This window comes from Scomber scombrus, chromosome 8 (genome assembly GCF_963691925.1).
Source record: "Scomber scombrus chromosome 8, fScoSco1.1, whole genome shotgun sequence".
NCBI classification, from domain to species: domain Eukaryota; kingdom Metazoa; phylum Chordata; class Actinopteri; order Scombriformes; family Scombridae; genus Scomber; species Scomber scombrus.
In genome coordinates, this window is record NC_084977.1 from 21,783,311 (window position 1) to 21,808,225 (window position 24,915).

The following is a 24,915-nucleotide window of genomic DNA, read 5'->3' on the forward strand; positions in this document are numbered from 1 at the left end:
ATGGCGGACAAGGGTTTTCATGTCTGGACAGAGGACATCGAGCTCCAGCCAGCTGATTTTCCAACGTCATCACTAGCATCCCTCCATCTCATGGACGAGGCAGTGGTCATTAACGAGAACACCAACCAGATGGGTGATAATCCCGAGCCCCATTCTGTATGTCCTCTGATGATGTCATCACCGCTCAACCAATCACAACAGCTGACAGACATGTCCATGGCTACAAGGCCTGAGCCTTCACCAGCAGATCAAGGTAAAATTAAAGATGCTATCTGCAGCATGTAACTCATTAATAGGTAAATAATTTTGATGATAGTAGCTATGATAAATGAGATACACAATCTTATAACAAGAAGTGTTAATTATTGCTCCATTTGCTCTAAAGAACAGCTTCAGATTTACCTCCTAATCGGACATGGAAGCTTACAATGTAAAATTCAGTGGGGATATGAGTTTTGATCAGGCCCGTATCCAGAGTTAAGTCCACAAACCAACCCTCTGCTACATTTCACTTTCCTGTCTGTGAGGTCAAATTAATTCACCTGATGTTTGTTTCTTCTGCATGTCATCTGTGTCCGTATCCGTATTTTTACTGTTTTGTTGTGTTATCTGGATCAAACTGACCGTAAACGTTACCGAAAATGTACAGGCCTATACTGACTGGTCTAGTAGATCATGGTCCTATTTACAGGAAATATATTGGTCTCTCAAAATCAATGCTGCAATTATTTATACAGTAGATGTAATCATGAATGGACAACAGAGTAGCAAAGTTATTTTTGGGCATGCGTGTTTCATTTTCAGCATGTTAGTTGATGACAGGTGGAGCACTTTTAAGGCTGGGCGTGAAAAAATAGGAGGGGTCGGTGTAAAAAAATCAGTTCATACAATTACCCCTGTGTGTGTGTGTGTGTGTGTGTGTGTGTTTCCTCCAACTAAAATTTCAAAAAGGACTTATAAAAAACATTTATATTACGGAGAAATATTTTTTTAACTTTGCTGCTGTGTATTCACTTTTTAAAGTTTGAATTTAAAAGCTTAACCGACTAATTGTGGTAATGATCATGGTCTTTCAGTGTAGCTCCATGTTGTTAAAATTTAAAATCTTTACAGATTTGTACAGTGAGCTTTATTTTAAACATGATAACATAACTTTTGATATATACAGTATGGTTTCGTCAGATCACATTATTGTCAGGACTGTATGCCTCTGAGTCTGACATGCTCTATCTTTGATAGCTTGAAATGTAATGTAAGTGAAAAAAGTTTATGTAAAAGCAGATCAATTCCTGTTAAATTAAGAATTCTAATTGTTATATTGTTGTTGTTGATGCCAAAACTGTTAATTTGGTCCTGAAGCAAAACATTTTGGTAACAAATAAATCAAACAAACCCTCAAAAATGAACAATTCATAACTCCTCTGCTAACTACATTGTGTTTGGACTTCATATCTGCAGTCCATATTCGAGGATCTTAAAGTAATGAATGTGTGAATGTCTGAAATACAATTTGGGCTAAAACTATTAACTTTATAAAACTGACACTGCACTATTTCAATTCCAAAGTACAATAACAAGTACACTTTTTTTCCCTTCAGTTATAGTATTTAATACCCTCAAACCCAAGAGAGATTTTCAGTTTCACCAACTCCCAGAGAAATGGTGGCAGCTGGGATCATGTGGTTTTAAGGGTTTAGAGAGATGAATAATTCACCTACAAGCTTTATTAGATGAAAACAATTTATTACCAGGCAAGTTTTGACAGAGCTTCAATGTATGTAGGCAGTGGGCTAATGAGTTCACGCCCTTTCTAATTTTATAACAGCATACGTACATTCCTCCAACATACAGCTCCGTCTGAAGCAGCAATTTAATGCATCTCCGGGCCATCACAAGTGTTGAAAGGATGATCTACATTAACTGCTAACAGCACGCCTCGCTCTACAAGTATCAGCACATGTAATCAGCACATGTGTGTGTAGCCTCACACTGGTAAACACAAACATTTCACACTTAAATGTAACGTGTTCAGAAAATGCCTGACAGACAGGCTCTCACCTTTCCTTTGCTTCTCAAATGCCACAATAACACAAACAGAGACAAACAAACACAGAGGTAGATCAACCCCAGTCCTTGAGCCCGACATGGCATCTCGCTGCAGACAGCTGTTGTTTGTTAGGCGAGGCGAGGCGAGGCAAGGCGAGGTCGAGCACTAAGCAGTACTGAGTCTGGCCGAGTGTGCCTGAGCGTTAAGGAGTGCCAGTTCTGGTATTTTAGGCAGTCAGACAGTGTCACCTGTCAGCAGACTAGTCTGGACAGAGTCTCCCACATGGTGCAAGACTAAGCAACACAACGATATCTCTCTCTGGAGTCCTTGTCAGTGGGCCAGCAGTGTGTGCATAACACACACAAAAAGCAGATAGCCACATACAGCCTGGTCTGAGCGAACATCGTGGGTAACACTGGGTCATTCTACGGTTGATGTTGCAGAGTTCCTGGAGCCGGAGATGGGCCAAAACGACAGCGAGGCTCAGTCTCATACACTGACGGCGTTCCTGCAGGACCTTTCCTTCCCTGTTGATAACGATGATGTGTTTCCTGCCCTGAGAACCAACGTCGCCAAGGAAGGAGGTACTGTCTTTGTCCTACTTGTTTAAATTTAAACATCCTTTGAAGCATAATTAATGAGTTCTGCTCAAAATTAAGGAAAAGTCTTTTTATGCTTCATGATTGTTTGTTTACCACTATCCTTCAGATTTCTAGTCCATTTGTTGCCTCTTGTGTTTTGTTATTTTTTAAATGTGAACTTTAAACCCAGAAATGAGTTTCTTTGAGGAATTATAACTTGGAGGATGAACCTATTTTTTTCCAGTTCGTGTAAATTGGCTTTACAGGAGCTACACAATGAGTCAAATAACGGTACAAGGATAGATACTATGATGGATTATCTCAGATTTGAACACTGACCAAGAATGAATGGCAGAAAATGGCTTCTTTGTGATGACGAAAAACTAGTCCTGATACTTCTAACAATGCTGACTGTATCCTGATACACAGACATACAATGTTAGCATTAACTAAACAAAAAAGAACTCATTCTAAAAGAATAATCTCAATCTCTTCATCGTTATTGAAAATGGCAAATTTACAGACTTTGACTTTTTGTCTTTTTGTTTTGATAATTCTGTTTCTATTTCGTTACCACTGTGTTCAGAGCTTCAACCCAAGAACAACATTACCAAAGCTATGGCAGCATGTGACTCCAGCGCTGATGACAACCAGCTGTGCGATGCAGAGTGGTACTGGGGCAACATCTCGAGGTATGTCTTGATATATGGTCTGTTTATGAGATTCATTAGTTTTACTTGTTACAAGCCTTATATGTAAAAACCCAACAGACTTCAGTAACAAAGAGCTATTTTCACTCATTAGCACATTCATTTCGGCTTTTGTAGCTTGCTGTCTTTTTGCTTTTTGGGTTCTTTTCCTCTCGCTCCTACATAAACTGATTAAAACCTCAATATGCTTTGTGTTTGTCCAGAGAGGAAGTGAATGAGATGATGAGAAACACCCCTGATGGCACATTCCTGGTCCGAGATGCTTCCAGTAGAGTTATGGGGGAATATACTCTGACACTGAGGTAACTACGTGTGTAACTTATGTTTTGTTGACACAGCTGATCTCCATAAGTTTTTTGTGACAAGTGCACATTGTAGAAACACTGTTTCCATGTGTTTCACGTTGCTCTGTATGGGTACAGTACAATACAGTACAGTACAGTGAAATGCTAATATTACAATATTAAAGGGTCTGTTTGACCCACATTGAATACCTGTAGTCACAGGTATGTTGTTTGGCGGTTTCAAAGTCTAACTTTGGTTTTTCGGGTTAAAAGTCTAAATTTAGTTTTACTGGTTTCAGGGTGTACTATTATACATTTCCTGGTTTCAGTCTAATTTTAGTTGAATCAAGACAGACTAGTTTACAGATATAATGTTTTGTTGATTAGAGTCTGGCGTAGACTCCAGCAGTCAGCAACATAATACCCTGTCAGATCGGCTCCAACTTTTATCAATGCTATCAACACCATCTGTGTAGCGGCTCGCACTTCATACTTGCTTTATGTGCGTAACTGTGACCTAAAGCTGTTTTTAGGCTTCGAGTCTATTTTGTTCTGATTTACGGGCGTTAGTCCATTCACTGCCAGTTAAGACACTGATGGAGGCCAGCAGCAACTGAGCTGCTGCTTTCTCTCTGCAGCTGATGTAGTAAAAATATTTAGACTGAGAGATGACACTGTGTTGATTGGTTATTGGCCTCCAGGTAGATGTCTGTGCAGGACTGAATTCAGACAATGCATATATATGTGCAGTTAAGCTCAATAATAAGCCTCTCATATTTTATCCTGCACTCATCCTACAGACACAATGCTGACTGCTCCCGCCCACATTAGTGTAAAAACCTACAAGACGTACAATAACTGAGTCCTGCAGAACCCACAGCATTGTGTTCTAGTTAGCAGCCGCCCCAAATTTCAGCAAGCCAAAATGTTTATCTTACAAAAGTGTTATATTAATCTAAATGAAATCTGTGGTATGTAATTTTAAATGCTTACATCCAACACTATGAATCAAATAAACCGGAGCATTGGGACAGAGCGAGTGGCTTTAATGCTGACAGGCTGACAGGAAACAGGGAGAGAGAGAGGGGAATGACCTGTAACATGGGTCCCTGGCCGGATTTGAACCAGGAATGCTGTGATTATGTGGCATGCGCTCTAACCACTTGACCACCAGGGTGCTCCTTAATGCTGTATGTTAACAGAGGGCTATCTAATTGAATATCCTTATTAAATGCTTGACAGTAAAACAAACACAAGAAAGAGTTTGACTGAATAAAACATTGCAAATGGATGCAGGTGATGATCTTCCATCTTAAATGATGTGAAAAGGGCAGAATGTGGAGCAATGAATAAAAGGAGGGCAAGAGAGATATACTGTAGGTTGTCTTCTTCATGCAATTTTACTTGAGCTCTATTCTTCCAAGTTTATGGAGGGAAAAACCTTTAACTTCTATTTGGTGCACTGGACTATGTTGGATTGAAGGGACAGGTGGTTGAATAAATATTTCCTTCAAAATGCAGAAAATACTGTGTGCCCGTACTCCCAACTCAGAAAACTTTTGAAGAAAAAAAAAAATAAAAATCTGACAATGAGAACTGTCCTCTAAACAGAAGTAGCTCAGGCAATAAACTAAACTACTTACAGCTCGGGGATTATGTACCAGTGGTGTCAGCCTGAAACTTGCACTGGTGCTATAAAGGGACATTTAATTGTTTGTTTTAATTACAGGCTTTCACTGGGAGTATTTTTGGCAGCTTTTTGCAATAGTTATGCTTTAATCTTTGCAGGAAAGATGGATCTAACAGACTGATAAAGATCTTCCATCAAGAGGGGAAGTATGGCTTCTCTGAGCCACTGTCCTTCCCCTCTGTGGTGGGCCTGATCCAGTATTACCAGAACAAGTCACTGGCCCTGTACAACTCTAAACTGGATACACGGTTATGCTACCCTATCTCCAAATACCAGCAGGTGGGTTTGTGAGACTTCTAGCTCTGCATGCGTGCTTTCTTACATATTACATTAACCACAACATTCAGGGAGATGGAGATGTGATTGCAGCTATGATTTAATCCATAAATAACGCTGACCTGCTGTACCTGTACAACTTTTGGTGATATTTTACACGGCCGAGGCTGAGTATCATACTTAAAAAAAAAAAAAATCAGTGCCAATACAGATATATAACTAAACAATACCTTTTTAACAGAAAAGAAAGTCCACAAGTACTTATAGTAGTCAACAATTAGGTAAACATTGAACTAAATAAATAAATATTTAATGCCAGCTTTTTATTCTTAACAGGATTCATTAAATTGAGGTTTGATGTGTAGCCGTATACATGAGCTGATAAAAGAAGTGATTAAATTAAATGCTGAGGCAAGGCTCAATGAGTCAGAAGCATGACTCTGCACTGTGGAAACCCAGACGTTAGCTACTATAGTTAGCCAGGCCCCAGTAGGCGGTACGGATGCCAAAAAAAGTGATCTTTAATGCCTAAACATTCTTGGGCAATTGTCTGAACATTAAAATGAGCTGTTTTTTGAACAAGGTCTTCTAATAGTTATGAACTTTTGTTTTCTATCAGAGGCTTTAAAAGGTGCAGTGTGTAAGATTCCATGGCATCTAGTGGTGAATACAACCACACCCCGCCCCCTTCCAAGCATGTAGGAGAACGTATGGGGGCCATTAAACTTGTGAAAAATGTTAAAGGCTGTTTGTCCATTACTGTACTACTGTAGAAACATGGCAGGCTCTCTGGAAGAGGAGCAGCTCCCTATGTAGATACACAGGACTCATTCTAAGGGAACAAAAACACAACAATTGTTATTTACAGGTAGTTATACACTATTTAAAACACTTATTTATGAATATTATATTCCATTTCTGCCAAATCTGTACCACTAGATGCCAATAAATTCTACAAACAGCATCTTTAAGTTGAAATAACTTGATAAATACAATGAAAAACCTACTGCAATATTAGCTTAGATAAAAAAATATGCCATATTAACAATGGACTTACTCTTGAATAGCTTTTACATTATTGTCTATGCAGCAGCAGGTTGTGATGGAGGTAAACACTGATGCAGTTGGAGAACAGCTGAGGACATTTCAGGATCAATACAAAGAGAAGAGCAAAGAGTTTGACCATCTGTATGAAGAGTTTAACCAATCGTCACAGGTACAGCAGCCTCCCAAACACTGAGACTTCTTTTAACTAAGAAAATCAGTCGTTTTCTGCAATATGCCTTTAACCAACTACCTCATTAAGCAACTTACGTTCACCAAGTTTTTTTAATGTGCTGTTCTAACTTTGAGTGTCTAATAGCACTTTCCTAACACAAGAAGTCATAATAATTTAATCTGTCTGCTATCTGAATAATTATGTTCAAAACTTTGTAACACTTAATGTTATAATATGAAACTTTAAAGCATATTTTATGATCGCATATACTTTTGTTAAGAGCATTGGCTGTGAAGCCTTAAATGTAAGAGTAAAGACTCTTTCTTCTCCTCACAGGAACTGCAGACCAAACGAACAGCCATTGAGGCTTTCAGTGAAATTATTCGGATATTCGAGGAGCAGTGTGAGACCCAAGAACGCTACAGCAAGGAGTACATCGACATGTTTCTATCATTAGACAGCAGTACAGAGACTGACAAGTATGCCTCTAAATACACTTAACATTTTTAACAATTGAGATACTTTTGATATATTTAATTTTACTTACTTTATGCAGATTAAGAACAAATACACAATCAAATTGACTCAGTGCTGCATGTCAAAATGTTCACAACATTCACTGTAAATAAATATGGATGACACGCCTCTACTTCCTGCAGCTATGCAAAAGTGAAGCCAAAATATCTCTTCACAGGGAGCGGTCATCTTGCTTGTGTGACGTCATTTGGAGTAAGTCTGCTCAGTAGTGTCGGGCTGTGGGAGACACCCCCTCAGCTGCCCTGCCGCCTGATAGAGTTTCGAATGAGGCTGCCACAGCTGTCAATCATGACGTTGCACCTCCTTTTTATATAATCAAATAACTAATTAAAAACAAACTTATCAGACAAACAAGCACATGGACAAACATCAATGTGACAAAATAATCCTAAAGTAGAATTACAGAAATGGGGAAAAAACAAAAGATTTCATGTGCGATTTGATTTGTTTTGGTGTGGCTCATGTCCCATCTGCTAACATGGAGAGGGCAGGATGTATGAGTTATACTGCAGACAGCCACCAGGTGGCAATCAAGATGTTTTGGCTTCAGTTTTGAGGAGCTGTGATGGCATCTGTATTTATATACAGTCAATGGTTCACAACAATTTACCAAGTTTGGAATTGTTTACTAAAGTTGTTTCTTCTCCTTCTTCTCCTCTCCTCCCAGGATTCAAAACAACTCTGATGAGCTGCAGTCGAGTGTGGAAGAGATCCACAACAGCAAGAAGAAGTTGGAGGAGGAGCTTAGAAGGAAGGTGCTGGCTCACATGGAGGTCGACCGCAAAATGAATAGCCTGAAGCCTGACCTCGTGCAGCTCAGGACGATCAGAGATCAATACCTGCTGTAAGTTCAAACCTTCAGCTGCAACTTCGGTGTACAGCTACATACAGATCATATAAAGTGATATCAATCTTTATCTATCTTTAAATTACAAATAAATAAAAGGATGTCTGCATAAGATGTCACCCCATATTGGGTGCTAAACCGCAGCGTAAATCAGATGTGCTAATAAGACTTTTGTTAATAAGATAACAAGCTGACATGAGATGAAATATATTCTGATGTTCAGTTCAAAAACACGCATTACTCACAAACAGCTGAGTTGTAAATATAGAAAAAAGACAGTCAGCTGTTCTCATTGGTGTTGCCACAGCTGTGAATGTCCACATATTGAGCCTGATGGAAATTGAGTCTAAACGTTCGGCATGTTCCTGTTCCTGGTCTTCAGTAAATATAAATATGCAGATGTGTTCTCTAGTCATGTTTTACTGGGTTGTGTTTTTACCTGAATGAGTCTTTTTAGAAGAATCTTATAGAAGAATGAGGTTATTATAATGCATCAACAGCACTTAAAAAAAACAACCCACTTTGGTTTAGTTCAGCTTTAGTTTCACTAAAATGTGTTTTTTTGTCCAAGTTAAAAGGATTGTCCTCTATCTTATCTTGTCCATGCTACAGCTGGCTCACCCAGCAAGGAACCGGTCAGACTCAGATTAACGACTGGCTCGGTATCAGGAATGAAGAAGAAGAGTGAGTATAATCATTTATTCAGTTCAATAGACAATTACAGGAATATCTTTTGTCAATTTTGGAAATTTAATCTCAAGTACAGCTCACTGAAGTGTGAAAGCATGCTTTAACTTATATTGTCAGGTAAAGGGCAGTTCATGAAATATATCTGGAGAATAATGAGTTAATGGATATTTAAATGTGCTGTGAATTGCATGCATGCTTTCTTTTAACCCATCTACCTCTACCATCTGCCCAACCTCCCACAGCCCATACACACTGGCAGACGACACGCACCAGGAGGAGAGTTGGTATGTTGGAGGAATGAGACGGAAGGAGGCAGAAGAGCTGCTGAGGGGGAGGAGGGATGGTACCTTTCTCATCAGAGACAGCCAAACTCAGAGAGGCTCCTTTGCCTGCTCTGTTGTGTGAGTACTTTTAGATTTGTTTGTTTTAGGCATTTAAAAAAAGAAGGTAAAATTCACAATATTTTAACTTTGATATATGATCATTTATTTGCCAATCCTAATTGATCACATGAAAATTGACAATTAATGTGCAATGAAGCCTTTAAAATTGATTTATTTACCTTGTGTATTAGGGCTTCTAACATGTGACACCGCCTGAAGGTTGATGTTTTTATCTATATTGCCGAAGTGCCATGACAGCACATATTTTGGCACATGTGGGTGTAATACAAATTAAACCCCCTGACCTTAACCGTGTTGGATTTAGGTGTCAAAACGAGTGTATTATTATATGTTTTGTTGGAAGTGGTAATTGTGCACAGAAAGTGACAGGTTTCCTCTCGTGCAGCGTGGACGGGGATGTGAAGCACTGTGTGATCTACAGGACGTCCACAGGGTACGGCTTCGCTGAGCCCTACAACCTGTACTCCTCACTGAGAGAGCTGGTCCTCCACTATCGACACACATCCCTAATCCAGCACAACCAGCAGCTGAATGTAACCCTGGCCTGGCCTGCTCTCAGCCAGCAGCCCAGCTGAGAAAAACACCAGCACGCCACCCTGATGGCACTTTCCCAAAGCTTCACTGTATTAGCACTGACGATGCACCCGTATGGACACTGTTTCCCAGCAGTACTGGTCAGTGTTGTCATCATAAAACAAATGTTAACAATTTGAGCGATAAGATTTAGAGAACTAAAATCCAACATTCATTTGATGTCACAGCAAAACAAAAAAAGCATTACTGAGCAAAAGTCAGTGAAATGCTTAAGCTGAGTTATTTCAAGCAGATTTTCTTAAGCAGTTTAAGGGACGATTAGGTTGCTGTCATTGCTTTGGATTGCTCAGTTTTGTTCCCAGCTGTCAGTTTGCTGTCAAAAGTGAGACTGAAGCTTTGTTTTGAAATAATCCTTTTAAAAAGCTATTATTTCTAATATTTAAGAGCCCATTTACTCACCATTTGCACATACAGCTTGCAAAACACAATTGGGAGTCTTTTGCAGCTGTACTGAAGTACTACTGAAATTTTGCCTCGTTAAGACGACACTAATTATGTTCTCAGTAAGTTTCCCCATACCTATGAATATGAAAGTTGTGACAATCCATCAGTTTTAATGACAAAATCAGGGTAACACAGGATAGTAGTATCTGACTTTAAGGATACTGATACTAACTTGATTGCTTTTATATTGATAAAAATCAAAACAGAAAAATTATTTAGTTTATTGTCACTGCGCACAGAACTGTATAGTGCACTGGTGGACTAATCCAGACTATAAATGTTTCAGCACCCGTTTTTTTATTTTTCTTCTGAAAGGCAAACAAGAAATCAGAAATACTTTAAGAGTAGCTTCACTCAGTCTAATAATCTGGCGCCCTAACAACTAGTGGTGACAACATGCTTTTTCCACACTCAGTGATGTACTGTGGCACTAAAAGCGCCACTTTACATCACAGCTGGGTGTGGTCATAGCCTATAGAGGCCGGTCTAGCTATGTTTTTCCTCCTTTCAAAATCTAGTATGGACTTTGGCACTGTCATACATAGCCTTTGTGTCAAGATTTGGCCACTCTTGCCTTATACCTCAAACATTTGTAACATTTGTAACTTTCAACTACCTGGACAGTACTCAGTGCTCTGAGCCCAATTCACTTTTTCAAAAGCTGTAAAAGTGAATTTGTTTCATCCATGTAGAGAATATATTACAAAACCATAGAAATCTGTGCAGCAGTGTTTATGTTGCATCTGGGGAACTGAGCTCTGGGTGGGACTATGCACTACCCAGCACATGTGCATTATGGGTAATGTAGTAACTGAAGAGACACACCAGCACTTTAGCCAAAAACAAAGAAAATCTGAACACACACAGACAGAGATTGCAGTTAAGACATTTCTTAGAAAGCGTATGTGATTTCACATATTGATGTTGCTGGTTTGAAAAAAAATTGTACTTATGTTAGTGATTATGGATATAATTTAATTTCCTGACAGACATCTGTGAATATTTTCGTTTTTACATTAGGATTTTCACAGGAAGTAAAGCACTGAAGGGTAATGAAACTCATTTAATTCTTCACTCTGCATGTTTCCACATGTCTTCAGACCATTAGAGATAAGACTAAATATAAAGCTCGTACAAATTCATGGATTCTACTTCTGGGGTGTATTTATAGATCTTGCGTGTATATTTCTTATTTGATTATTGCACCTTTCAAATTATTCTGATGAGTAATTTTTGTTGTTGTAGAAAAATGGGACATTCATGGTAAAGTTAGTGTAGTCTATGTGTTGCTTTAAGCTCATCCAGAAATAACAAAGTGTTAGCAAACATGAGGCACAGTCAACGACTGAAAGCATTTCTGTGTTCTGTATACATTGCAAATAGTTGTAATAATAACCATAATTTTCTTACTTTTCATGCAAGGTATCAATTTGGTTCAGATTAGTTTTTGATGAATCCGACTTTTTATTTTTCTCTATGTCTTTGAGAGGATTTGGGGTTGGAGTGAATGATCCAGAAGCTTTCATGGGGCTTTTGGAGCCTAAAGTATAGGGATAACATATAGGTGTTTTAGATCTCCAGTTCTGATTGAAAAGTGCCTTTAAGTGCTTCTGTTTTATCCATCATATTTCTCTTTGTATTGAAATATGTTAAAGACCCCCTCCAGGGAAAATCTAGTTTTTAACCTTGTGAACATGTCCATGTGGTGTTTTTCTAACGTTACAAGACATATCAGTGGTGAAATAAGAAGTCGACGCCATGGCTGAGCATTTCCACTGTGAAACTGCAGTGTACCAAGGACAGTCAGATTCAGGACAACGGATTCAGTCAGGCAGGATTTCATACATCACTAATCTAAGGAACCAATCATTTATAATTAAAGATAAATTATATCCAGAGTCTACCTCCTCGGGTTTTCCCTGATAGCTGAGTGCAATCTACACAGAAGTAGCAGTCTGTCGAGTTGAAAAGCTGAGTCCAGCATATTGCTGTTTAACCAAGTTTTCATCAGGAGAAAAACACAACAGTTCCTCATCTCCCGATGAACGCTCAGCCTCAGTCCGATCAGATGCATTTTGTTATTAAGTCAGCGAACGTTGACCAGAAAGAGCGATGGAATAGTCGGCCTAGTCACATCAACTTTTAGCTTGGCCAACAGACCAGTCCGCTTACCACTCTTCTGCTTCTGTGCACGCTTCTCTGAGCCATTATAGTCTGCTGAGCATCATTCTGAACTTCGGTGCCGAGTTTTGATAATGTTCACTAGTTCTACAGTACCTTCTTGGCCTAGTTGCACTGGTCGTGTTATCTGCACATTTACTCACATAAGAGAAGATTCCCAAACACTCTTTACGCCATAACCATGAGCCAGAGAAGCCGCTGCACTGCTGGTATGTCACCATGTATATATTTAAATATTCATAGATACTGGAATTTTGAATGATGGAGAAAGTAGATGTTATTTTAAGGATTTTTAAGTGATCATTATAATTTCTTTTTTTCCCTTTTTTTTGTTGTTGCAGAAAACCAATATCAGATATGTTATTGTTCCAGAGTATTTTTATATGTCTTACTACACGTCTGGAGGGGCAAATGACAAAAAAATTGTCATTTGCTGTTCATCCCCAAACAGTCAATGTAACAAATATCCAAATATTTGCAATTTATGTTTACACAAATTTGTGTAATCTGTGTGAACGCAATTTTAGACTCAGGACTGATGTCTTGTCTCCTACGTTAGCACAATGGGTATAGAAAACAGCTATCATAAAATTTTTATTATAGAATCTAGTTGCATACAGCATAACTGTTTGCACCATTATATTTAAGTCATTATATTTTATTATTTTGTAAAAGTAGGTTTCACAGACGTTATTTACCCTGGCATCTGCAAACAGTAAATTTACATCACAAAAATGAAAAACTATACCCACTAGATTGGCGAAAGTACTAGTTGCATTTACATAAAGTTTTAAACAGAAATAATATTAAAAACAAAAGCTTGACCAGGAAACTAATAAAATACATTGAGTGTTGTATATACAAATTATATGTAGTATTAATAAGGAGCTGCACAAAATTGTACTGTTACTTCAATGTACAGTATATTTCGCAAGTGTGTAAGTTAGCTTTGCTAGTTAGTAAATTACAACCTAACAAGGTGAGATTCCAGTCATTGTGGACCAAACACAGATTATTACCATAGAATGTAAATTATTCTATACATTTGGATTCATTTGTTTCTAATGTGTTTGTTGGTGTATCTGTGAAATAATATTTTTTGGCAAACAGTAGTGGAAATCTAGGATGAAATCTAGTTTTTCTTCTTAAGTTTGAGGCATAATCAAAACGATGGTCAATAATGATGAATCTCATTTAAAATCAAAATGTGTTTACATTTCAGACCTACCCAGGGCTAGCAGGTTTTCTAAACAGGGAGTCTCTTTGATTGTGTATTTTGTGAGTAGAGATGAACTGGTGCTTGTGAATCAGTGAATCATTCAAACTATTTTTATAGAAAAAACTGCAGCTGTAAGTATCAGTTATTTCCACTACATGGTATTGGCTCGGCTCGACTCGACTCTACTCACTTTTGACGCCCAGAATGGATAGTAACCCCTCAATGTAGCTGTTAGTCATGGCAGCTACATCATAGTGAGGCTCCCCTGAAACTGCTGTGGCGTAATCTTTAACGCAACACTAACATGAACAATGGAAGATATTGAAGGGGTGGTGTTCCTGATTCTCAGTCTGGGGGTGTTTTTCACAACAAGGAGATAAAGTTTGTTTCAGAGGAAGCTGAATGCAGCATAACAAAAGATACAGAAGATATTACATGTTGTGCAAATGATGATTCAAGTGACGATTCTCTTTGACCAATCAGTGGTCTGCAGTGTTTTCACACCACAATTTAATAACCTCCATGTAGGTGATACCTCAACAGATACAAAAAAGTAGCAGGTACTATCCACAAATGTTACCCTTGGAAAACCATAAAAGGACAGTTCCAAGCGTATAGAGTCAAGTTGAGTCGAGCTGTACCATGCAGTAGAAAAGTGGTTTAAGGGTTGTCAATTACTATCCAGCTTACATATGAGTAACGGCAACTGATTTTTACTTTTTGTCACTAGTTTAATTGCAATATGTATATTTTCTCTATCTATAAGTTTCTTCTTTATTTTCAAGAACTACGTATTTATTTAGTATCAAATGCTAATTTTCCACAGGCTTGAAGGTGGATACGTTGAGTAGGTAGTTTACCAGCCACCTTTCAAGTCTACAGAGTGAGTCCATTTTGAGTGAAGTATCACTTTAAATGTACTTCTGGCTTAGCAATTGTTACTGAAACAAATTGTGCTTCTTGTGTACCCTTCAGGGCACAAAAGTAGCACCAGCCACTGGCAAAATGATGTGAATTATGCAAGTGGCTGGTAGATTTGCTTCACTCACTAGCCAAAAAATGTAAAAAAAGGTAAAATGTAAGCATTCACTAGCCATTTGGCCAGTGGACGAACTAGTTAATTTTGCACCCTGGTACACTTTAAGTTATTAAGTTTTGTTATGTTTATTGCCATGAAGGGAGTTGGAAAGTTTGTATCTAATTTCTACTTTGAAGTAGTGAAATTGTTTGTTGATTTTGCCATGCCATCACTGTGCAAAAGTATTATATGAATTAGTAAATATAATATGGACATAGCAATTAGGCACTGATTTGATTCTGGTCCAGGTACTTTAAGCTCACCACCACCAGATATAAAATGTGTGTATTTTTAGCCGTATTCTGTGAAATCCTCCATTTTTTTTTGCTTTGATTCCATCATTGGTGCTAAACTCAGTGCTGTGGTTTTCCTCAAATGCACCTCACTGAGATTATCGGTCTTCTTTAGCACAGCAAATACAAAAACTATCATTCTAGGTATGGTCATGCTGCTGTGATGTGGTGTTGCAATCATCCAATAGGTTGTGGACAGAGCGTGCCACAACCACTAGATGGCAGTGCAAAGAGGACTTTAAACCTGAGTGTAATTACTCTTTAAAGCTAGAAAGAAAATCTGAAATTTTGATCACTTGCTTGAACAGTATTTTATTGATCAGTGATAAAAGATAAATAGTACTACACTCCTGTGTGTAGGAATGAGGACAGTGTAGTCTAGTAGGAAATAGAGGGGAAACTGTGTGACACGTACCTACTCTCCTCAGACTGTTGCTCTTTCATCCTTATTAGACTCTTTGTGTTTGGTCTTAAATGATGTTTATTATTGAAATTCCTTTATCTTATAGTGATTTTATCTACAGTAAACATGGATTGATGCACCTAAAAAGACATAAATTACATAAGGCTCGTTGAGTTAATAGGATGCACTGTCTGTCCGTTATTATCGCATACATTTTTGTGTTTGTGCAATGAATAGATGAGTATTAAATTAAATCCCTTATTTGAAACACATTTAATAATGTGAATTTTTGAAAAAAGAAAACAAAAAAAACATGGCATATCCCAGCTCATTTTGTAGCCTGCATATTTTCCTGCACATCACAGACTACACCACTGCTCTGTGAGGTTTAGATTTAGAGCATAGCATTTGCACATAGGTATCTCAGTTGAGGTGGAGATACTGTGACCGTCTTCATGTACATCCAACCTGTTAGTGAAGCAGGTGGAAATGTGGTGGTGCTAAATATGGACAAGTTGCTGATGAGATTGATATGTTGTAGCACTGATAAAGCACTAATATGAATTTTGAAGAAGTATTTGTTTCTGGGTGGCATTTTTATGGAGTATTTAGTTCTGTAAAGTAGACAACTGTATTTTTTTAAATTGTATGTACACTATTTGATCTCTTTTACGTCATCAGTCTATTTTTGTAATCTTAATGTTTCATCACTCTGCAAACAAAAAGAGAGTAGTTCCCAGAGATTGTGAAAATGCATTTCAAAATTATTACTACTGTGTACGATAATAATCGGGGTCTCATATCTTATTACTGTCTTATTACTGTCTCATATATAAAAATGTGTCATGATTTTTCAGCTGCAAGTTTTTCAAATAATGAATAGTGTGTTTTGGTAAGAAGCTTGGTGCAAAAATGTGGTTTGGCATTTTGAGAAAGTCAAATTAGGATGTTCTCATGACCCATGCTTTAATACCCAATACCATCACACATTTGTTGTTATATGTATATGTAGCCTAATACACAGCGCTATAGAAAATACTGTTGTAAGTGCGCTGATGGAGGAAAATCTTACAAGCAGATTGAAGTGTTCTACAAATGTTAATGTAGGTATTCAGTTTATTTAGGTAAGCTATTTAGCTAGCTAACTTAAGTTTCAACATCATAAATGCAATGTTCATGACTAAATGAAAGAAAAATGAGTGATAGCCATTTCAACCGACTACACTTTATTCTTTGAATTTGCCACTTAAGTAATGTGATGGAGACAACTGTGTCTGGGCTCCAAGCAAGGGGGTTTGAAGTCAACAAGATTAAATCTTCCTTCGGAGCAATAGCTATTTTGTGCTAGATGTTATGAATTTGTGGCACGGAAGATTAAATCAGCCTGTCTGATGTAGTAATAACAAATCAACCTTTGATTGGCTCCAAACAAATTACCACCAGTCAGACACCTTAGAAAGGATTTTCTAATTGACTGTAGTTATCTAAGTCAACTTACTTGGGTTGATGTGGTTGATTGAAGGGTTTGAGATGCAGGGAAATGTTGTATGTGTATTTTTAAGGAGATAACATTGTTGTCAGGTTCTGTGGTGTAATGTCACAGTGACGGTTTTAATGGTAGTGAGGTTATAAGGGGAATGTATTTTACATACAGTTCATTGTGTTCATATTGATTGATCCTGCAGGACACATCCAATATGAACATCCAATGAAAATGTTCAGTGGTTATGCAGGGAGTTGTGTAGAGATGTCAAAGTGTAGCAGTGTGAAAGCTAAAGTGGCACATGGTTTTGTAATGTGCTTGACTGTTATTGGACACCATCCATCATTTTTTGTACATTTAAACATAACGACAATCTTTCCCCAACCTTAACCAAATAGTTTTAGTTGCCTAACCTTAATTATACTGGAATTGCCTTGCATGGATATTGTAAAACATAACGAAAAACCATTTGCACTAAATGTTCAAAAATGTTTGCACTGAACACAAATTTGAACACAACCATTGTACAAGCTGTTGTGTAATTCTTCAAGTGTGATAAGGGGATTGTTGTACAGAAATGGTGGATGTTTAGGTATGAGGTCAGATAAAGTTAAGTTTAAGGACGGGTTATGTAGGTATAGAACGTAGAGGTAATGTAGGTTTGGTGAGAAGAGATGGCAAAGTATGTACATTCAGGAAAGGTTATGTCTTGTATTGGTTTGTTGTGATTATGGGATGGGTTAAGATTTGATAGGTAGATTTACATTCACACAGTGATTGGCTACCATTGAAAGGATAAACTAACTCCATCAACTTTCTTCCGTCTCATGATGAGGTGGTATGTAGCAGTAGCATTTGCCAACAGAACCGCAGTCTTCTTAAAAGGAACACTGCAAGATTTTGTGTTCTTTTTTCTTTGTGTTTAAAAACTCACTATCAATATTTTACAACAATACATGTTTGAAATCCAGGGACTTGATATATGTAGAAGAGTTTTGTTTCACTTTGAGCTGTGTATATGATCAAATACCTCTACTTTTCTCTGCATCACATTCAAACAAATGTAAATCTGTTCATGTATCTGTAACTTTGGTTTTTACTTTTCCACTGTGGCTGTATGGACTTATCGTTCTGCTTTTATCAAAAGCATTTAGCTGCAGTTAGTTAATGACCTATTGTTGTGAGAAAATACCTTAATTGTAAATGTTTGTTTACTGCATCGATTATGCAGTAAAATTGTGCATTTTGTCCATAATTGGGTGTTGGATTAGCCTGTATTTCTTTTAGGAGCAATATCTGAAGAAATCTAAAACCTTTTTTGTTGGTGTAAAACCCTTCTTTACCTACTTCAGAACATCATTGTTCATGTATGCACTTTCAGATCCCCAAATAAAGTTGAGATGATAATCAGTTGTTGTGACTATTTATTGATACATTTATTTTTGCAATACTTTTTCATTTAGGTGGTGTTCTATTACAGTAAGTCATAATTTAATGGTTTAAAGAGTGACAACATTGTGTTGCGCTACATATAGCTTTTTAATTAAAGTAATGTGGAATTACTCACCTAAGACCAAACCAGAAAATACAAGCAAACACTATTAACACCTTTAGGGTTGCAACAAACAATTATTTACAATGTGATTAATTTGTAAATTATTTTCTCGATTAATAGATTACACATTTAGTCTATAAAATGTCCAAAAATGTTAATCACTGTTGGTGCGGAGATAATGTCCTCAAATGCCTTCTTTTGCCATGATAAACCGTTCATAACCCAAATATTTAGTTTATTATCATAAAAGATTAAATAAAGAAGAATTAATATTTGAATTTGATTTTGAATTTTTCCTAACACCCCCCCCCCCCCCCCCCAAAAAAAAAAAAAAAAACCCTCAAAAGGTTTTAACCGATTATAAAAATCATTGGTGATCAATTTTCTGACAATTGACTAACTGATTAACCAACTGATGAGCACTAAATACCACAGTTTGATCTATATATGATCTATATCAATCTGCTAGGTTACACATCAATTCTATGAAGACTGAAAACACCTTATACCACATTTAACATTATGATTTTACAAGCATCTAACAGTTTCAAGACATATAGACATGCAGACATATAGACAAGACATACAGTACATTACATACATTTACTGCCTGGATACATTCTCAACCTGGTTTTGAGAAACCTGGATATACTACCCAAAGTACTCCAATAGCCATACTGTTCCATATAAACATATTATCTAGGTTTGTGAACTTTCTTTGCTGGTACTGACAACAGAGGCTAAAATGTTGAAATATCAAGACACAAACCTGATTCTGTTAGAATCATGTACACAGAGATATGAATGACCAGGTTTCTCATGTTCATGTGAACATCATATCCTGATTATGATCAAAACCAGGATAAGACTCAAAACTTTGGTAAGATATATTGACATTGACTGTGTATTATTATATAGTCAGTGGGGGTGCAAAACAGTGAGAAGTGGCCATTCAAAATAGTCATAGCTTTAGCGTCATCCACTGAAGCCATAGTACAATAACATGATATAACCAGTGTAGGTTATGAAGTGTCACATAGAGATGAAGGTATAATGTACACATGACAGCCATAAATAATATCAAATAATTAATATCACTTCCCAAACCGTATCATAGAGCAGAGAGTTATGGGAATATGAGTCTTACCTTTAGAGGAACTTCGCATGGACTGTGACGTCAATGAAGTGCATCAAACTTAGCCGCAGGTCAGACTGTAGACCAGTGGTTCGCAACCTTTTTCTTGAGGGACCCATATTTTTACTATTGCAAACTTTGTTCCACCGCTTCTTGTCCTGGCCTGGCCCGCCGTCCGTGACCTGCAGTGTTGGAACATCCTGCATTCATAATCTTGCTTGTAATTAAATTTAGTTGAGTTGTTTTTTAATTTTATTTTCCATCATACTTAACTTGTGCTTTGACTTAAAGATCAGCAGGTCACAGAATCTGATGGGTCACTAAATATGGTGTCACCAGTTGCGGTGGAGCCAACTTTACCGCTGCTGAGCAGGTGTAGCTGCTTTCTTGAACACAACTGCTCATGGTCAGGTTTAAAGGGTCGTCGTGCTACGACGGAGTATTATGGCCAGGCAAACAACAACAACAAAAAAGCAAGATGGCGCATGTTTTCTTCCTTTCTTCATCGCTCACTGTTTTTTCATACAGTCTATGTTTTTCCCCTTGCTTGTCAAACGGTCCTACAAGTTTTGTTTCTTCCTGAAAAGCTGAAACTTTTTCCTGGGTTCATTATTAGTATTGTGGCTTGTACAGTTTGAGCCTCTACATGAAAGTGTACAATTGAGACATTCGCTGGCTTCTTTCTGATAAGGAGCGTTTAAATTGATAAGAAAACTTAAATGTAGATGCTTTTAAAAACTATTCTGCCCCTGTGCAACCACCAAAAGGAGCCCTCCTACCATAATATGAGTTTGTATTTTAAATGGAGGCTTTTTCACTATTACAAGTCGACAATTTACGGTTGTGTTCTTTATTCTTTACTGACATTTGGAGCCAGAAGCAGGAGTTTCCGAGGTTCCGTGAAGGCAGCAGCAGCATTTACACCTGGCGTTAATCAGCTGCTGATGGAGCTAATTAGGCCACGCGGAGGAGGAGCAGCAGCTTCAGTCTTTTCTCCTTTCAGTGCTGTGCGGACTTCTCTCCAGATATTAAACATGAAGCTGTCAGGATTGCTGGCGGTGTTTTTACTTTTCTGTACCAGCCGGAGAAGTTATGGATCTCATCCCAAACCCTCCTGTCATTATCCCCCATCACAGTGGTGTCGCACCCTGGAAATAGCAATTGAGTGCAAGGTGAGTAGAATAAACACACTGGCAAAAAAAAGAAAAGCCTTACCATAGTGACCAGAAACTGAGCTAAAGAGCCTAAAACAAAAGTATTAGTCTCTACTATTGTTACTAAATAATGACGGGGAAACTAAGTAAATAGAATAAACACAATGGCAGAGCTAATCTTTATTGAATCATCTCTATGCTAATGAAACGTTTCAATTCATATGCCGAGCAATATGAAGTGATATATAGCTATAATTGCACCAGCAAAGGAAAAAAAATTCAGCCAAATATGTTTGTTTTTGGTCCAAATCACAAGATTCTTAATCTGATTCCAGTGAAAATATATGCCCTTGTCAATATATCCCAAATATTAAACACAGTTTTCCTCGTGTATATTAAAAATCTAGGTAAGTCCGTTTGTTCTGAGAAAAGAGGAAGTGAAGATTGCTGTTTATCACTGTCTCTCTAGTCCCAAAACATGAAAGATTAAGCTCAGTGAAGTTCATATTTTCTCTGGCGAGGGCTTAAATGAGAGTCATGCTTCAGAAATTGAGCACCAGTGGTTTTTCATGTGACTGGAGGAGCAGCTCTGGGTCAAAAAACACAAACAGTTAATCACTTTAAACATGACTGAAAGATTTGGGGGAAAACTGGTGGACAGCTTTCAAGTTTTCACCATAATGTGCTGCTCTGTGTTACTGTAGTGCTGCACCTAAAGCTTATTCTTATAAATTCTTCTTGATCTCTATTGTTTGTTCTACATTATATAAAATGTCCTTAGCAAGTCACTCTCTGAAGCTCAGTTTACAGTGAAGCGTCCTCACATTCAAGAAACTATAATTGAATCAAGTTGCAATGTGAGAACCAAACAGACTTCCTTGTTCTTTTCTTGGACACAAATGGGATCTGGTCCATGCTCACATCAGTATTTGGATGAAAAATAAGGCTGCAACTAACTATTATTTTCATAATTGTTCATTTAAAAAATTAGACTTATATTTGGTAACACACAAACTTTTTTCACTTCAGGAAATCTTGTGGGCAGGAATCCGATCATACTGTGACTACAAAGGAACACATTGGAGAACAATCTGTGCGTGTTTCTTTTCTTGTGTAGGTGCAGAAGCAGTGTATGGAGTTAAATGCCATAAAGCCAAACCAGACTGTTCCTCCAGTATCTGTCACTCTGTACTACGAGAGTCTGTGTCCAGCCTGCAGAGTCTTCATCGCTCAGCAGCTCTTCCCCACCTGGACGATGCTGCAGGACATCATGACAGTCACCCTGGTCCCCTACGGGAACGCAAAGGTACGCTGATATGTCCTGTTAATACAAACGAAATCCTACTGACAGTTATGAAGAAAATATCTATTTTCACACATTTTTCTCTTCTAGGAACTTCCATCAGCAAATTCTCCATTCACCTGTCAGCACGGAGAGCCTGAATGCCAAGGAAACATGATTGAGGTTTGATACTGTAGCTCTGTCATCTCTTATCTTTATCACATGATATCCTGTTAACAGAAGATGAATCAATCTGTTCTTCAGGCCTGTATCATCCATCTGACGGGTCACTCAGCGTTTCAGATCATCAACTGCATGGAATCAGCTGCAAACGTCCTCGATGCTGCCCAGCCTGTGAGTATTCAAAGAAAAATATTTACTTTTTTTTTATTTGCATTGCATTGTGGCCATAACAAAGACCTGAGATCAGTCACAACTGTGTTCACATTCAAAGGAAAATGGAAAACTTTCTATTTTCTTCTGCTAATGAATGTCTGTGTTTTTGGGGGTGGATCTGAGTTGTTTACCTTCTTTGGGTTGGCAGGTGTTTGCTCATGTGTTAATGTAAAGCACACCTACATTTTTTTTTGTAATGAAATGTTTAAAAATTATTCTCTTTAGCTGAATTGTTTATCGATTAATCTGTCTCTTATTTTCTTATTAGTTTTCTCTATAAAATGGGGAAACATGTTGATGAGTTTCCTAAAGCCCAGGATGACGTCCTCAATTATCATCTTTTGTCCATAACAATATTCATTTTATTATCATAGACTAAAGAAACCAGAAAATATTCAAATTTAAGGAGCTGGAAAATGACATAATGACTTAACCAATATATTGATAATCAAAATAGCTGATTAATTTAACAGTTGGCAACTAATCAATTAATAGACTAATTGTTCTACAGCAGTGTGCACACAAGCTGTCAGAAAATGTACATAACAATTATCCACAGCTTTGTAAAATTGACCTCCTATAATTATTTTAACTGTGTAAAATCATGATGATTATTATAAAAGGCAATGCAATTAGTTTATGTGGCTGCTCTGCCTCAATGTAAACAGAGACTTTCAGGGTTGTCTCTCCTTTTCTCAAATTCTTAAACTAAATGTTTGAGTCAGACGTCTTAAATTTCAATAGATTTTGCTGTAATACAAACTTCTGAAACATTACCTCAGATCAGGAAACGATTCCAGGTCTTGTAACACAGTTACTGTTGTTCACAGGTGGGTTTAGGTTCTTGTCTGTCCTCCTGTATGGTCAGTGTGTCTGCACAGAGGGTGATGGTGTGAACCTGTAACACGACTCCCTCCCCATGTGTCACAAACGAAGCACGTTTAACATCCTCATCAGACCAACAGATTTGTTAGCAGTGACGACAGCTTTTAGGGATTTTGGCATTAATTAAAAGTGTTAAAAGAACTTTTGATTGCATATCTTAATGTTTTTTGGTGCTGACTCCCTCCTGTCGTCTCAGTGTCTGCAGCTCTACGCTCCCTCCGTCTCCTGGACCAGAGTCGACTCCTGTGTGAAGGGAGGTCTGGGCTACCAGCTGATGCACGCTAACGCTGTCATGACCAGAGCTCTGAATCCTGCCCACACACATGTCCCCTGGGTCACTTTCAACGGGGTAAAACACTAGTGGCATTCTGGACTACTTACGAAGGATGGACATATTATAGCTCAAAACATTTTAGTTACAACCTTAATATGAGATCTGAGGATTTTGAATTTGACAGTTTATACGTGATGATAAAAGGGGTAAAAACTTCTGCACAGTTAATTTTTCATTAGTTTGTCTAATAAAAGATCATTTTGGAGCAAATATGCAAAAACTCTTTTTTTTGGCTCAGTGATACAAGTTAAAAAATGCTGAACAGTAAAGAAGAGATTCTAGTAGAAGTATAAAATGAAATGGTCTTTATGATGTTGGAAGTAACTAATGACCAGTTTGTGCTGATTTGTAACAGATGGAAGGAATTCAAATTAAATTAATGGAGGAAATATGGGACCATCAGGCTGCTCCACCTCTGATTTCTTTTGTAGTCATGAGTTGCTGATGAAACTCTGCAAAACTGAAAACTAATGTGGACTTAACTGTAAAGGACTAAAAATCCAACTGTTGTTTCAGGAATACACAGACGAGATGGAGGACAAAGCCATGTCATCTCTTTTCCATTTAGTTTGCCAACTTTACAAGGTGAGTTGATTCATTTTTCTGCACTTAGAGATATGAGGAATCTCCACATTCATATGACTCTTTTTACAAGTTTGAGATTTTAACTTTCAATTCCCCCAAAATCCTCAAATTTTTCAATCTCAATTAAAACACAAAAAAACAGTTGCATATAAACACTTTTTTTCTACTTGTTGAATGAAATGATTCTTTCTTGCTGTATTATAATGAAGCTTTTAGCGTTGTGTGTCCTGTCTCATGCTGGGATGTGACTGTATATTTGTGTTGTGTCTTCAGGGGGTGAGACCTCCAGCCTGCACTGGAGCCCCAGTCAGACTGGACAGAAGCTTCTGCTGAACAAAACAAAATCAACTCTGCAAAGTCTGTTGGCTCCTGAAGACTGAAATGATACATAATGCTCCAGTAACATCATTAAATTCATACTAACACATTTAGCTTCATACAAAAATCATAGTGGGGTTTTTTTGTCACAAGCAAAATAATTCCGTTTTTTTTGTATTCTCAGATGTGAAAGTGTATTAAATCCGATTTGTCTTACATGTTTGGTTTTGACATTATTATCACTGAAAACAGTCTTATAAAATCATCTAATGAAGAAAAAATAACCAGCCC

The 24,915-nt window shown here is 37.6% G+C and overlaps 2 protein-coding genes across 2 annotated transcripts; both read left to right on the forward strand.

Moving 5' to 3' along the window:
• Positions 1–9,860, forward strand: LOC133985226 (phosphatidylinositol 3-kinase regulatory subunit gamma-like). The gene is made up of 12 exons (XM_062424823.1): positions 1–253; positions 2,491–2,631; positions 3,215–3,320; positions 3,542–3,640; positions 5,411–5,591; positions 6,682–6,804; positions 7,144–7,286; positions 7,538–7,540; positions 8,012–8,188; positions 8,804–8,875; positions 9,124–9,282; positions 9,671–9,860. Exons 1-12 carry the CDS (start codon positions 1–3, stop codon positions 9,858–9,860), a joined length of 1,647 nt encoding a protein of 548 aa, XP_062280807.1.
• A 10,628-nt stretch (positions 9,861–20,488) lies between these two features.
• ifi30b (IFI30 lysosomal thiol reductase b) lies at positions 20,489–24,639 on the forward strand. The gene is made up of 7 exons (XM_062424329.1): positions 20,489–20,842; positions 21,942–22,130; positions 22,218–22,289; positions 22,371–22,460; positions 23,584–23,736; positions 24,238–24,306; positions 24,580–24,639. The coding sequence occupies exons 1-7, from the start codon at positions 20,615–20,617 to the stop codon at positions 24,637–24,639; spliced, it is 861 nt and encodes a 286-aa protein (XP_062280313.1). The 5' UTR covers positions 20,489–20,614.
• The last annotated feature ends 276 nt before the right edge of the window (positions 24,640–24,915 follow it).